Source organism: Molossus molossus, unplaced genomic scaffold (genome assembly GCF_014108415.1).
Source record: "Molossus molossus isolate mMolMol1 unplaced genomic scaffold, mMolMol1.p scaffold_m16_p_17, whole genome shotgun sequence".
NCBI lineage: Eukaryota > Metazoa > Chordata > Mammalia > Chiroptera > Molossidae > Molossus > Molossus molossus.
The window spans coordinates 56,300,354-56,313,591 of NW_023425352.1; the positions used below are offsets into that span (position 1 = coordinate 56,300,354).

General features: G+C 57.2%; 1 protein-coding gene across 1 annotated transcript; it reads right to left on the reverse strand.

The window, feature by feature from the left end:
- Nucleotides 1-2,342: 2,342 nt before the first annotated feature.
- ZNF503 (zinc finger protein 503) lies at nucleotides 2,343-6,140 on the reverse strand. The gene is made up of 2 exons (XM_036265249.1): nucleotides 5,331-6,140; nucleotides 2,343-4,584 (listed from the first exon to the last, which is right to left on the reverse strand). The coding sequence occupies exons 1-2, from the start codon at nucleotides 5,643-5,645 to the stop codon at nucleotides 2,947-2,949; spliced, it is 1,953 nt and encodes a 650-aa protein (XP_036121142.1). The 5' UTR covers nucleotides 5,646-6,140; the 3' UTR covers nucleotides 2,343-2,946.
- Between the last annotated feature and the right edge of the window lie 7,098 nt (nucleotides 6,141-13,238).

The window sequence follows — 13,238 nt, forward strand, 5'->3', positions numbered from 1 at the left end:
TGCCCAAGCGGGTACGGGTGGGTGAGGTGTGGTAGATCAAGGACCCCTGTTTGAGGACGCGAGGCGAAGGAGGGCGAATCGTGTGGAGCGGAGTGGTCAGAGGCGTGTGGCTGGTGGTGGCGAGCGGGGGCCTGGCGTTCACGTCCCAAGCCGTGGGCACGAGTTGGTCGCGATTCAGGCCGTATGACCTCCTTGAACGTCCTCCCCTCGCACTTCTTAAAAGAGGGGCGGTGTCTGTCTGAGAGCCTGGGGGTGACAAGCCTCTCCGAAGGCGGGGGTTCTCGAGGACCCAGGCCCAGCCAGGCCCAGCCCAGCCTGTCTTAGCAGGACCAGAGGGGGAGCAGCGCCGCGGCGTCCCCGGACACCGCCGGCCAGGGTTCTCCTCGGGCGCCAGCTCCTGTTTCCGGAGCCGGGGCGTCTTGGCAAGAGGGTCGGAGGCACTAGAGGCTGCCTTCTCTTGGGTAGCGGCGTCGGAGCCTGAGTCTCCACTAAGTCCTCTCGGGGCGGAGGCCTGCCAGCTTCCCTCTGCGTGAGGTCGCCGGGGCTGCTTTGCGTGCAACCCGGGAAAAGGCCCCGCAGCCGTGAGACTGACAATGGAAGGAGGATGGAAAAATCTCAAAGTCATCAAACACCGAGCAAATGGCGGCGGGAGCGGCGCGGTTGACCGACCGAGGCCGAGGGCGGCCTCTGCGCCGCGGTGAGCCTCCCGAGGCAGCAGGAGGAGTTTGGCGCCGAGGAAGGCCGAGAGCTGGGAGAACCCGGAACGGCCTGACCCTAGGGAGAGGGCAGTTCGGGGTGCGCGCTCAGCGACGCGGCTCCGAGGTCCCGGGATGCCAGGAAAGGCGCGCTCCGGGCTCGGAGTTCCCGAGGACCTGGAGGGTGAGGGCACAAACAGCCAGGAGGCCAGAGTCACGCCCAGGCCTGGAGTGTGTGCGTGTGTGTAAGTGAGCACGAGGGGGGGGGGGCATGCCCCGAACCGCCCCCGGTAGAAGATTAGGGCTCTTCTTTGCGTGGTTCCACTGGCACCTCAGGCAGTCCCGCCGCTCAAAATGGGGAGCAGCGAGCGGTGCGCACGGCGGGGATCCGCGCCGGGACCGAGGGTCCCACCGCCGCTTCGCGAAGTGCAGCCCGTGACGGTCCTCAGCGCTCACCTGGTTGCCCCAGGTTGCCCCAGCGAGAATGATTGCCAGGACCCTCGCGGGTCCAGTTTGAGGGGGCTTCCAGGTCCCGTGCCCAGGCGCGCTCTCCTGCCGCACAGACTGGGATAGAGCGCCGGCTGCGGAGAAATCGGGACGCGGAAAAGCAGCCTCGGCGCCGGCTAGCCGCGGGTCCCGACTCCAGAGAGGAAGGAGCCCGGGGAGGGGTGGGGCGGGCCGTGAGAGGAAGGGGTGTGTTGGAGGGGGATCGGCTGGCGGCCATCTCTGGCCCTTGTCAGCCAGAAGAAGAAAAGGAGAGCAAACTCACTTTCTCCTGAAAGATAAGAGGGTTCCGGCGCGCTCTCCCTGGCCCTGGGAACCAGGTTCCCAAGCGTCCTTCGAACCCCAGTCTATCCCGGCCGCGGGCCTGGGGCAAGGGATGCTTGAAAGCAAAGGGAGGAACAGCGGGCCCCGGCACCTCCCCTGGGCCGAGGCCCGACAGGCGAGTCCCGGCCTGCGCTGCTCTCTGCTCAAAACGAAACCCAAACTCCTAAGAATCTCAAGAGGAAAATTTTAAAAATCATTTTTCTTTCACTTTTAATAAACAGGCTACTGAGAGAAAAATAAAAAACGAAATGAGCGATAGCTAAGGATAATATATTTTCAAAGTGTGAAGTCCTCTCTTGAAAAATATTTTTCCCTTTGACCAACCCCACGACTGGCCAGCCCTTCCGAAGCCTTTGCCTCTTCCTGAAAATCACAACAAAACAATCGGAACTGCGGCCACCGTCCTAGAAAGGAGTGGGCATGAGGCCCAGGGAACCCACTGCAGCTGCCTTGCTCTTCTTTCTCTTAAACCAAAAAATAAAAAAGATAATAATAAGAAGTAAAACCTTTTAATACATCAAATATACGGAATTTTAATCTTTAAAGCGATACATTGTCTATTATTTTAGTACATGACGTAAACCTTACTTGTCCCCTTCTCAGCGGGTGTACTTAAAAATTAAAAATAGTTAAGTGTTCCTTTTAAAGAACAAAATAAGGCAAATGAGGTTTTGGAATAGAATTGTTTTCCTTTTTTTTTTTGTTTTCTTCCAGAATACATACAAAAAAATACCCATTCTCTTCCGATGGTATACACCTTAAAAATAATTGTAATTTGAAATCAGAGCTGACAAATTGTGACTTGTTTTGTTTTTTTCATTTTTTGTAACAAACATGCATGTAAATTGTTTCAATCAGACATTAAATAAGAACGTACAATACAACCATAGCAATTTTAAAGTAACATTAAAGAGAAGACCTCTAGTTCTGTGGCGGTTTTGTATTTATTTATAATCTACAAGGGACGGGAGGGTTTGTTTTCCATTTTTAAATTTACCCCCTCTTGCTTTTTAATCCCCCCCCCTTCCTTTTTTATCTACGGAGCTCAAACTAAATAATGCACTTTAGAACCACGGGTCCGCTTGGAGCTAACATAAATAAATACCAGTGTCCATCGATGCAGTCCTCAGATGAACACTTTCTCAATTATTTTTCCTTCCTTCTCTATAAAAAGTCAAATGATATTTTTTTCAACTTTTATAAAGTTTGGGTGGGGAGGTGAGGTGGGGGAAAGGGGAGTTTCACCGGGTCTCCGTCGCTGTTTCCGGTAGATAGATACGGTATATATATATTTTTTTCCTTTCCTGGCCCGGGTCATCCGCACTCACGGGTGACATTAACTTCTCCCAGTTCCCGCCCCTCCCTCGGCTCCTCCCCTGCCCCCAGCTCCTTTCTTTCCCTGGCTAGCCCTCTCGACAGTCCCTCACTGATACCCCAGCGCCGAAGCCGTGGTCAGTCTCTGTCCGTAGAGGGCGTAGGGGGAGTAGTAGGGTCCGGTGGCAGCCGGCACCGGCACTGGAGCGCCGGGTGTGGGGAGCGGGCTCTTGGAGTAGGGGTGGTAGCGGCTGCTGAGTCCCAGCGCGTGGTGGGGGCTGCGCAGCGCCAGCGTCCCAGGGCTTCCCGGAGCGCCCGATGTGGGGATGTGCATGTGGCAAGCCATGGCGGCCGCTGCAGCGCTGGCCAGAGACGACGAGCTGGGGTAGCCCGACAGCAGTTTGTCTGTCCCGGGGAAAGCCGTATGGGTCCGCAAGTGGCTCAGCAGCTCTTCGGACGTGGCGAAGCGCTTGTCGCACGGCCCGTTAGCCGACACCCAGTTGCAGATGTGGGGAAGCGGGTCGTTAGGGAGCATGAAGCCGTAAGGGTAGAGGGGGTGGCCGGCCAGGGAGGGTGGTGTGGCCCCGGCAGCGGCCGCAGCCGTTAGCGATGAGTGCACACCGTGCAGAGGATGCGTGGGGTACACCAGCGGGTATCCGGACTTGAGCGCCGCTGCTGCAGCAGCTGGATCGTGGGCACAAGATGCGCTGGCTGCCGCAGCCCCCGCCAGGTGGCTGGCGCAGTGGTAGCTGAGGCAGTACGGGTCCCGGCACAAACTGGCTGTCATCACGGAAGGCGGCGACGCCCCGGCCAAGGGGCTCGAGCCAGCCGGCTTACTGCAGCCCAGAGAGCCCGCCGCGGCCGCCGCCAGCTGCGCCCCCACCAGGCTGCCGGGCTTGGTAGGGTCGAGCGCCACGCCGTGTGGCAGGAACTGGGGTGGGTAGCCAGCGTAGGCCCCCGCCAGGCTGCCTGGGTAGGTCATGCCCGCGGGAGGCAGAGGGAACACTGTCTGACCTGGCTTGTAGGGAGATACTGGCGCCACCAGCCCAGAGCCCAGCACCGAGGACGAGGTTGGTGCGTTGGGGCCCGAGCCGGAGCTGGAGCCCGATGAACCGCCACAGTCCGAGCCTAAAGCCTTGCCCCCGGGGCCCCCATCTGGGTGCTGGTTCACGTCCACATTAATTCCGCCGCCGCAGCTAATCCGGCCGTGTGCCAGCCCTGTGGGTGCCCCTTCGGCCGAGACACCCCCGGAGCCCTTGCTGCTGCCACCGCTGCCACCTGAGTCGGGGTCCTTCTTGTCGTCCTTGCCCTCCGGGCCGCCCCCAGCCGAAGGCAGCATGCCTCCTGGTGAGCAGGCCGAGGCGCTGGAGCTTGGGCTGCCTGTCCTGGGCGTGAATGGCTGGCAGGTGGCGCTCGGTACTCGGAATCCGGACTTCTCCGCGGAAACCCCCCCGCCGCCACCACCACCCCCGCCGCCGCCGCCTCCGCCGCTGCCTCCCGGCTCCTTCTTATCCGAGCCGGGTTTGGAGTACGGCTTGAAACTAGATTTGTCCTCCACACCGATGTCACTCAGCTTGAGGGGCCCCGACTTTCCATCCTTGTCACTCCCGGCGCCGCTGCCGGCACCGCCCGCGCCGCCCCCATTGGAGGCGACAGAAGAGAGTTTGGAGGAGGGCGAAGGGTCGGGCTTCCCGATCTGCGAGCATGTTTGCGCCAACAGTGCCAGTGGGCTCTTCTTAGCATCAAGCTGCAGGGCCAGACGTGGGTGGTGGTGGTGGAGGCACAGAAAGAAAGAAGGAGAAATCCTTTAGAATCCTGGCTTCTAGATTCAAATACCCCTCGCGACAGCCCGTGAAGAAAGATCCTCCCAGCCCCGAGGCGCAATTCTAGGCGGCACCCCTTCTCTCAACCTCTCTCTCTCGTCCTTGAGAAAGATAGCAGACACCCCTTCCCCCAAACAGGATTTTCTTGTCCTCTTTAACCACTAAACCGGATTTCTTAAAAACTCACAAAATGTTTTGGTTTCTGACTCCTAGACCCAGAACTGTACACCCCACCCCCACCCCATCCCTAATTCTTCAGAGTAAGGGTTCGGAAGGTTTGCGCCTGAGAGGCTATGCACAAATATTAGCTTCTGGGGAACCCGAGGACTGCGACTTTGGAACCATATTTCGGGCCCCCGTCCGTGTTCTGGGCAGAAAGTGAGTGGGCCTGGGTCGGGCGAGGGGCTTTTATACCAAAGGGAGGAACAAGTTTTGGTTGCCTTGACCCCTAGTATTCACATCCCAGTCTACCTCCTCCTCCTTTACCCCCGTAGTTTTAAGGTGCGGGAACACTCTCCTCTCTTCCCATCCCAGAGCTGAATCACTCCGACCGACCCCCTCCCCCGCCCCCACCAACTTCCAACCCCAGATCCCAAGAAAAAGAAATTCCGTGAAGCGAAAGCCAGGGTGGTGGTCCCATTCCAGCAGGATCCAGGGAGATGGTCCTTACCTCAATAGGGCTGACGGGAGTGGAAGGCAGGGGCTGCAGGTACTCAGGGTGCAAAATGTGGCCAGTCCGTGCGGTCAGCATCTTCAACACCTTGATGGGCAGCCTGTTAGCCTGGCGAAGAGGGTCAGAAGGGGGCACAGCGTGCACAAAAGGCTTGGTGCTGCCGGCCGGGGACGAGCCTGGGCCGGGGCCGGAGCTATTTCCAGAGAGTGCGCTGGTCCAGGCAGGGTCCGCACTGCCGCCGCCGCCGCCGCCGCCGCCGCCGCCGCTGTGCTTACTGCTTCTTAGGGCAGAAAGCGAGGGCGCTGTGCTCATGACCCACCCGCGCGCATGGGAGCAGCGGGGGGAGGGCTCCAGGAGGCTCGGGGCGGGCTCCGGGCTGCGCGCTCGCCCGGGGAGCTGGAGCAGCAGGAGGAGGAGGAGCTGGCGCAGCGGCCACCCGCGCCCAGCGCGCCTTCTCGGCGCCTGGAGCCAGAAGCGAATAATCCTGGGTGGCCCGCTGCGGAGCCGGGGCCGACCGGGAGGAGCCGGCCAGACTGCGGGACTGCTGGGTGGCTCTCCGTATCTGCTTCGGGCTGTGCTGCTGCGCTGCGCACTCGCGGCCCGGCGCTGGCGCTGGCGCTGCACTCTGCGGTGTGAGCCACTGCCTGTCCAGCCGGGGCTCTGGCGAGGAAACTCACTTCAAAAGCAGCTGCACCGAGGGGGAGATTAAAGCCTTTGCCGCCTTCCAATCAAATGGGAGCCCGAGGTGATTGGAGGGTCAAGGGGATGTGACGCGTCCCGCGCCGCCGCCGCCGCCGCCGCCAGGACTCTCAGCGCTGGTTTTAATGGGCAGCTCCCTTCTCACCGCCCCCCCCCCCCTTCCCCGCGGCTTGTCCCCTCCCTCGATTTCGATCCTTGGGGGAGCTGGACTTTTATTCTACGTTTGCTATCTGCCGCCTCCCTCTTTTTTTCCCTCCTCGTCGTCCTTCCTTTTCCCAGCTCGAAAATAAACCGAAACCTTCTTTTGCAGGAGGGTGAGTGTGAGGAACAGATTGAGGTGGTGTTGAAATGGAGCACCGGCACGACTCTGGACAACAGCCGGACTGTCAACTCCAGGGGCGTACAGGGGGCTCGAACGCCAAATATTCTCTCTTCCTCATTAATTGAGATCTCTTGCGGTGCGGCCGCCAGGGTAAGGAAAGGTGGGGAACGGGTGCTGGAGGAAGTCCGCCCTCCCGATTTGATTTCCCGAGATTTGGCGGCGGAGAAACCAGAAGCTAGGTGGGCAGCAGTGGCGGTTTTTCTCCGAGTTATGCGCTGGACTCCCCGCCCTTCCCGGCCACGTGACGCCCGGGGACTCGCAGATTGGGGCAGGAGCGAGAGTCACATGTTTCCTCTGTTTCACACTCAGCCCCCACTTCTTACTCTCCCCTGCCACCCTCTCTTCTCCTACCGGCTCCCCCCACCCCACTAAGTTCTTTGGGCATCTCCACCCCTCCATCAATTGTCAATGTTCCTCGACCGCAATCAATCAGTTATTTGTCAGCTCTTGTCAATCCGCCCGTGATTTATGTCAGCTTTTGTTGCTGATTACAAGGCGGGTGCGACTTGAAGGGGAAAAGAGAGAAAGAGAGAGAGAGGGAAAGGAAGGAAGAGATCGAGGGGAAACCGGAGGAGGAAAGAGGAGCAGCCTCCTGGGATGGGAGGGGGTGGGGGCTCTAAGAAAAAAGAATGAAAGAGGGGAAGGAGGCGCTCAGTGTCAAGAAAATGAATAGTGAGAGTAAAGTGCGCAGGTGCGGCCAGGGTGCTGAGAGGGGTGCGCAGGCCTGTGGCGCGCGCCTCACCCTTCTCGGTGTCGGAGACAGAGATACACCCTTCCATCGTTGGGGCCGCGGAGTTCGGAGCGGCTTCGGGTACCCGAACAGGAGGCGGCGATGTCTAGCTTGGGAGAATTTTTTCTCCTCTGGGATATTCCCTCGGGGGCATATAGTGTGCCGATGCCAGGCTGCTAGCCTGTCCCGGACCACACCCTCGGTAGTGCCCTGACCCCAAACTCGGAGACTTCTTAGAGCCACATCACCGACGTAACCTTGAGTCCTGCAGGTCAATGGTGGGGTATCCCCCTCAATTCTTTGAACCCCCTCGGATCGTGGCTAAGGCTGAGAGGCTGCAAAGAAGAGGCCTGACCGTTTGTGTATGGGGGGGAAAGGTCTCAGGCTCACTCAGGCCCTTTCCCCAATCCTCCCGCACAGTGCGCCAGCCACCCGAGCGGGCTTGGCCGCTGGGTTACTCCGGTCTGCTCGCTTGAATTTATTGGAACGCGTAGGTGGGACTGACCTGCGCTGGGATAGCAGAGTGGAAGAGCGAAGGGGGAGGGGGGGACTGCCTGTGGGAACGCGGGCTCTTCCAGGGAAGCGGAGCGGGACTGCCGCGTTCCCCTCGATTTGCACCGTCACTCCGGCTGTTTGGAAGGAAGAGGGGAGGCGCTGTGCGTGTCTCCGTGTACCTGAGTCTGGGTGCACAAGTGTGTATGTATGCCTGTGCCGCTGTGTGAGTTGTCAGGGCTTTGATAGCGTCCGGAGCGAGTTCGGGGGTCACCTTCAGAGAGTCGCAGAAATTGGAAGGGGGGCGAGAAGAGGACACATCCCCTTACTCGGAAGGACTTGGAAGACTTTGAATTTCCCCTCCCCCACTTTTCCGCCCCGGCTCTTCTTTTGTTGTCAATCCTTTTGATAAATGGCGGGGTAGGGAGCGCTGGGAGCCAAGAGCCAGTCTGTACCCGCGCGGGGGTGGAGGCTGGGCCTGGACACCGGTTTCCACCCGCGCTCCCCAAGCACAGAACCCCGTAAGTGCGGGGGTCGGATTTCGGACCTGCCTTCGGCGTGCTCGCCCTCTCCTCTTTAAACATCCTATTCCCCTCTCCCCCATTTTTGTCTCTTTCTCCTACTCCGCACAGGTACCGAGAACTTTCCGGGGTGAGTTTTAGAATTTTCTTGCAGCAATTCATTTTCTGCGTTTTAATCTTATCCCTTGATTCTTCAGGTTGGTAAACTTCATGAGATGGTAACTTGACTAAAGATAATTTGGAGAAGGCGAGTGAGGCAGTGTGTATTTGGGAACTGCTGTTTGTTGGTGTGTGTGTGTGTGCAAGTGTGTAGGTGTAAGAACATACCTACATGCAAGGGGGTTTGGAGTGTCTGTGCGACAACTGAGGAAGGTAAGTTTGGGAGACAGTGGTGAGGCCACAAGCAAAGCTGTAAGGTTGTCTTGATCATCTTTGGGGAGCAAGTCCCATGTAGTCTTAAACTGTCTCTGAAGAGCAGTGTGTTTGTGGAGCCGTTTATATCCTGCGGTTGTGTTAGTGTCTGTGTCATTGAGTGCTCCGCTCGCTGAGGGCTGGGATCAGCTGTGGAGCTCCCAGCTCTTTGAGCCCATCCGTGGGCCGCGTGTCGCCTCGGCCTCCCCGTAGGCCCAGTCACTGAATGCTGGAGGCAGTGGCCATAGCTGGAGGTGACCATCGGCATGCCCCCACCTCTTTACCCGTTTCCGGACTGAGTTCTTTCCATCCAAAGCGTTGGGTAACCATAGTGGCCCCGGTGCCCCGAGGAACAGGCGTGCCGCAGAATGGCGACACATTTTCGAAGGCCTGCGCGGAGCTGCGCGTTTTCGGGTTGTGGTCCGCGTGCACTCGCTCTTCCCTAAACCCAACTCCGAAGGTCCGAGCGCATGGGGGCGCCTGGAGGCCTGAGCGCCCCGAGCTTTCTGGTGGTTCCAGCATCCGAGCAGGCGTACCTCTCCAGGGAGGTGCTTGAAGGACTTGTGGGCCGTAGGGATGGGGGGTTATTAATTACTCTGCGAGAGGCCTAATGCCTCCAACCCCCAGCGGCGGTTGGCGTGGATGTCCTGTGGATTTTATTTGCACACAATGGAAATGATTTGTCTTCTCTAAAAAAGGAATGGGCATGGCAGATATTTGAGGAAGGGGTGGGAGGAGAAAAAAGGGGAGAGAGTAGAAGCAAAAAGTTTGAAAATGCCTTGAACTATTCACTGTCGAGATGGCTAATCAGTATTGAGGCCGGAGGGCAGGCGGGCCGCCTTTCACCGCCGCTTCCCTTTCATCTCGGGCTCTGCGGAGGCGCTCAATTAAAAGCCTATCAGTTTGTAAGTAAATCAACGCCTATCAGAGTTGTCACATCAAACAAAACGATTATTATTGCAGCCCGCCTCCCCTATTAATCTCCCTCGAAGATAATCCGCCTGACAGGTCAGACCCGGCTAGCTGGAAAGCCTGGCCCAGAGCGCCCGAACACTCCCGGACTGGCGGCGTACACCCCTGGGGGCCTCCCCACCCAGGTGTCGCCCCGCCTTGTGGTCCTCTGGGGGGGGGGGGGTGAAGAGCACGCGGAGACCGCTGGACTGGGGCCTGACTGGGAGCGGGGCCCAGATTCCCGGGTTGGTAGGGGACGGTTCCAGGTGGCCCTTCCTCTTCTCGAGGCCTTGAAGGCACCCACCTTGCTGGATCCAAAGCCTGGCTTGTGCCCGGAGTCTCGCCACGGCCTGCACTGTTTTCCACTGGCCTACCCTGGCGCTCTCTCTCTCTCTCATATACCTCCTATTTTTTTGTTTCCTCTACCACTGCTTTCTTGTCTTCCTCACCTTTTTCTTCTCTTCTTCTGCCTCTTACTTTTCCTCTACCTACTTGCCAAGGAATATTTCCTATTCTCTCTCCCTTCTCTGGGTATACCGTATATACTACTTCAGCCCAGTCACACTCTCTGAAGAAGGGCATTCTCAGGGCCCGGGTTATTTCTCTGCACTAGGGCTGCCTCATGAGTGTGTGCAATTCCCAGGAACTCATGACAGAATCCTTCCTAAATTTTCCCCAAGCATGGGCTCTCAAAAACTCTATGCCTGTTTAAGAATTGGATATGTTTGGAAGGCTGAGAAGAAAAAAAAAAGAGAGAGAGACCAGGGCAGTAAGACGGGTGAATGGTTGCAAGTGTCCTATTCTGAAATTAGTATTTGGTCTTGAAATTCACTACTGCAGCATCACTGACCTTGTTGATAACATTGCCTGGGCTTTCCAAATACTCGGAGACGCATCAGGCTTCTATCTGGGCCTCAGTACCGAGCTTGTGAAGGAGTGCCTAACATTTCAGAAGTGAAAACACCCAGACAACTGCTTTTGTGACCTCAACCTGGCAGTCGGTGGGCCAGGTGGCCTTGATAACTGCATGGGCATGAAATCATGGCCTTCTTTCAGGTGGTCTCTGGCTTTGCGCTTTGGGACGCTTCAGGACCAAGTGCGACCCACCCTTTTCCACACTCTTGCTCCAAATCCATAGGCCCCTAAGGCCACTGCTCTAGCCAGGTGGAACCAGGATTGAGAGGTGGTTTAAATGTTTGAGGGGGAAAGGTTGCCCGTGGGTCCCCAGGCCCTGCTATTCTAAATGCCGGGTTTGGAGCCCCCGGAAAGCTCCCCTCCACCCCCCAAGGTGAGGCAGTGCTGGTGGTCCAGTCCCAGCTTCTCCCAGAAGTCATATCGAAGTCCGAGGCCTTGGTTATTGAATAGAGACCACCTTAGGGTGCTGGGTGCCAGGGGATGCAGGACTTATGCGCCCCCCCACCATGGGTTTCCAAAAGCCCCTCAATTTGTGTGCATTTTCCACAGCCGACCTGATAGGAATATTTATTTCTATACTCATAAATATTGTAGCGATGTAATGGCTCAGTTACCTGTGTGCCGATTTTCTTAAATGTATTTATTTCACCTCTGCCACATCGCAGACATTTAAAGAGGTACACATACTGCACCCCTCAGTGATGTGGAACTCACTTTGGCGATAGGAAATATTGGGCTGGGTGGTCATTTGGACATAAGTGCTATCTGAGCCCACATTACACCCAAGCTGGGGCTGTAAAAAGACACTTGCTGTAGAATTTTTCCAACTTAACTATATGTGCACACACCGAGAATTTAATAATATTTTATATTCTTCTATAGATGTAAATATTCAGATGTTATGTTACATGCCCTTGAGCCGGAAGCGATCTTCCGTTCACATTGGATGTGGAGCTGTTTGTATAATTTTCATCTCCCTGCACTACCCATGAATCTTGATCTAATAAATTCAACCTTGTCATTTTAGAATCGACGGGATTTCTCTGGCTGCGGTTTGCACTTCCTCTATCTGAATAAATCCAGCTCACAGGCAACGGGCAGGAAATGGCTCCTGGTTCTCCTGTACTCAGACGCAGCGGCCCAGAACGGGACACAAGGTGGCCCTTCATGTTCGTGAGGCGGCAAGTCCTGAGGCTGGACTATCAGCGCTCTTGGGCCGAGCGGCCCCTCGTTGCTCCGCAGTGCCTGACAGCCCCAATTTCTTGCGGATGCTTCGGGAACCTACCCCGCCAAGTCCGCCCTCGGCGAAAACTGAAAGCAAATTCAGCGGCAGATGAAGCTCTAACTTTCTTGGACGCAAGTTTGCTGCGGAGATTCGGTGGAGGCTTTGGGAAGACAGCGCGATAAAGTGTGTGCGAGAGAGGCGGGGCAGTAGGTGAAGAGGTCAAGGGGCAGCCGAACACGGCCAGAGGTGACACTCTAGGGAAGTTGCCTTCCTTTTTTTAATTTCTCGCTAACTCCTTGGTCCAGTCGGTAAAAATAGTTTCCAAGGTGCCTCGAATGCCTAGGATGAGTTTGTGGTGATTGCGCCAGGGAGGAGGTTTGTAAAAGTTGCAGAAAGAGCTTTGCGGAGGAGAAGCGTTCACGCAAGAAAGGTTGGGACCAGTTAGCCTCCCCCCGGGCCAAATGATCAGAAATCTGCTTGGGGAGCCCCTGCCCAGCCCGCTCCCCTCACCTCGAAACCGCACGTAAATAACCTCCAGCTGCCTACACTGCAAACTTCCCAGCGCGAAGTCTTCGGCAGGCGAGGCTGGGACGCAGAGCAGGCTCTCAAGGCCGCCCCTCCGCCGACTCAGCCCCAGCCCAAAGACTGGCTTGCGCAGAGGTGAAAGGACCGGTGTGGTTCCCGCTCCCACGGGCAGCCCAGACCATCGCCGCCTACCTCCTAACTCTCCGGAGCGAGACTTTTCCCCCCTGGGAGCCGCATTCTTGGGGGCGGGGGGTTGGCTAGGGCGCAAAGTGCGAGCGCGGGGTGGGGGGGTTGGCCTCCCATCTCTCCGCTCTCCGCGGGGCCTGTCGCCGGGCCGGCCGCGGCGGGTGAGTGATGAGGGCAGAGAAGGGCGCCCATAAATCGCGGGTGTCAGGGCGAAAAACTCTCTTTATTGTCTGCGTGATGGATGGGCCCAGGGACGAGACACCAAATACTTCGTATCGCCTTTAAATGGGAACACATTTTCCGCGGCCATAATTCATGTTTTTTAAATAGAAAGTTTGAAATGTTGCCTATATTTCACCGGCCCTGACATATTTATGAATCGCTCCCTGCATGCAAATATCATTATTTAAAGCGCCGGGGAGAGCTCGGGGGAGGGGAGGAGATGCGGCCCCCGGGGTGTGGGGGTGGTGAACCGGAGAAATGCGGCTTGAGGGGGGGGGGGATCTCCCTAAAGTGAGGACAATAAGGCACGAAAAAAAGCTGTATCCGGAAGCCCAGCGCACCCGGGAGCTCCCCACCCGCGCCGGACTCCCACAGCCGCTCCGGGAAGTTTGTACGGCTTGGGGTCGAGGACGGGCCCTGGACTCCTCCCGGGAGACCAGGGGGCATTCTACGTCCCTCTCCCAGGCCTTGATCCAAGCCGAAGCCACCTCTTTTAAGAAAGAAGTAACAAAACAAAATAAAAAGAATTTAACCAACGCAAATAATAGCAATCCAACACGTTTCGTATTCTTCGCCATTGAATCGATTTTTATTGATTTTCATTCTGCAAAACTCAGATTGTGCGCGCCCGGGCGGGGCGACTGTC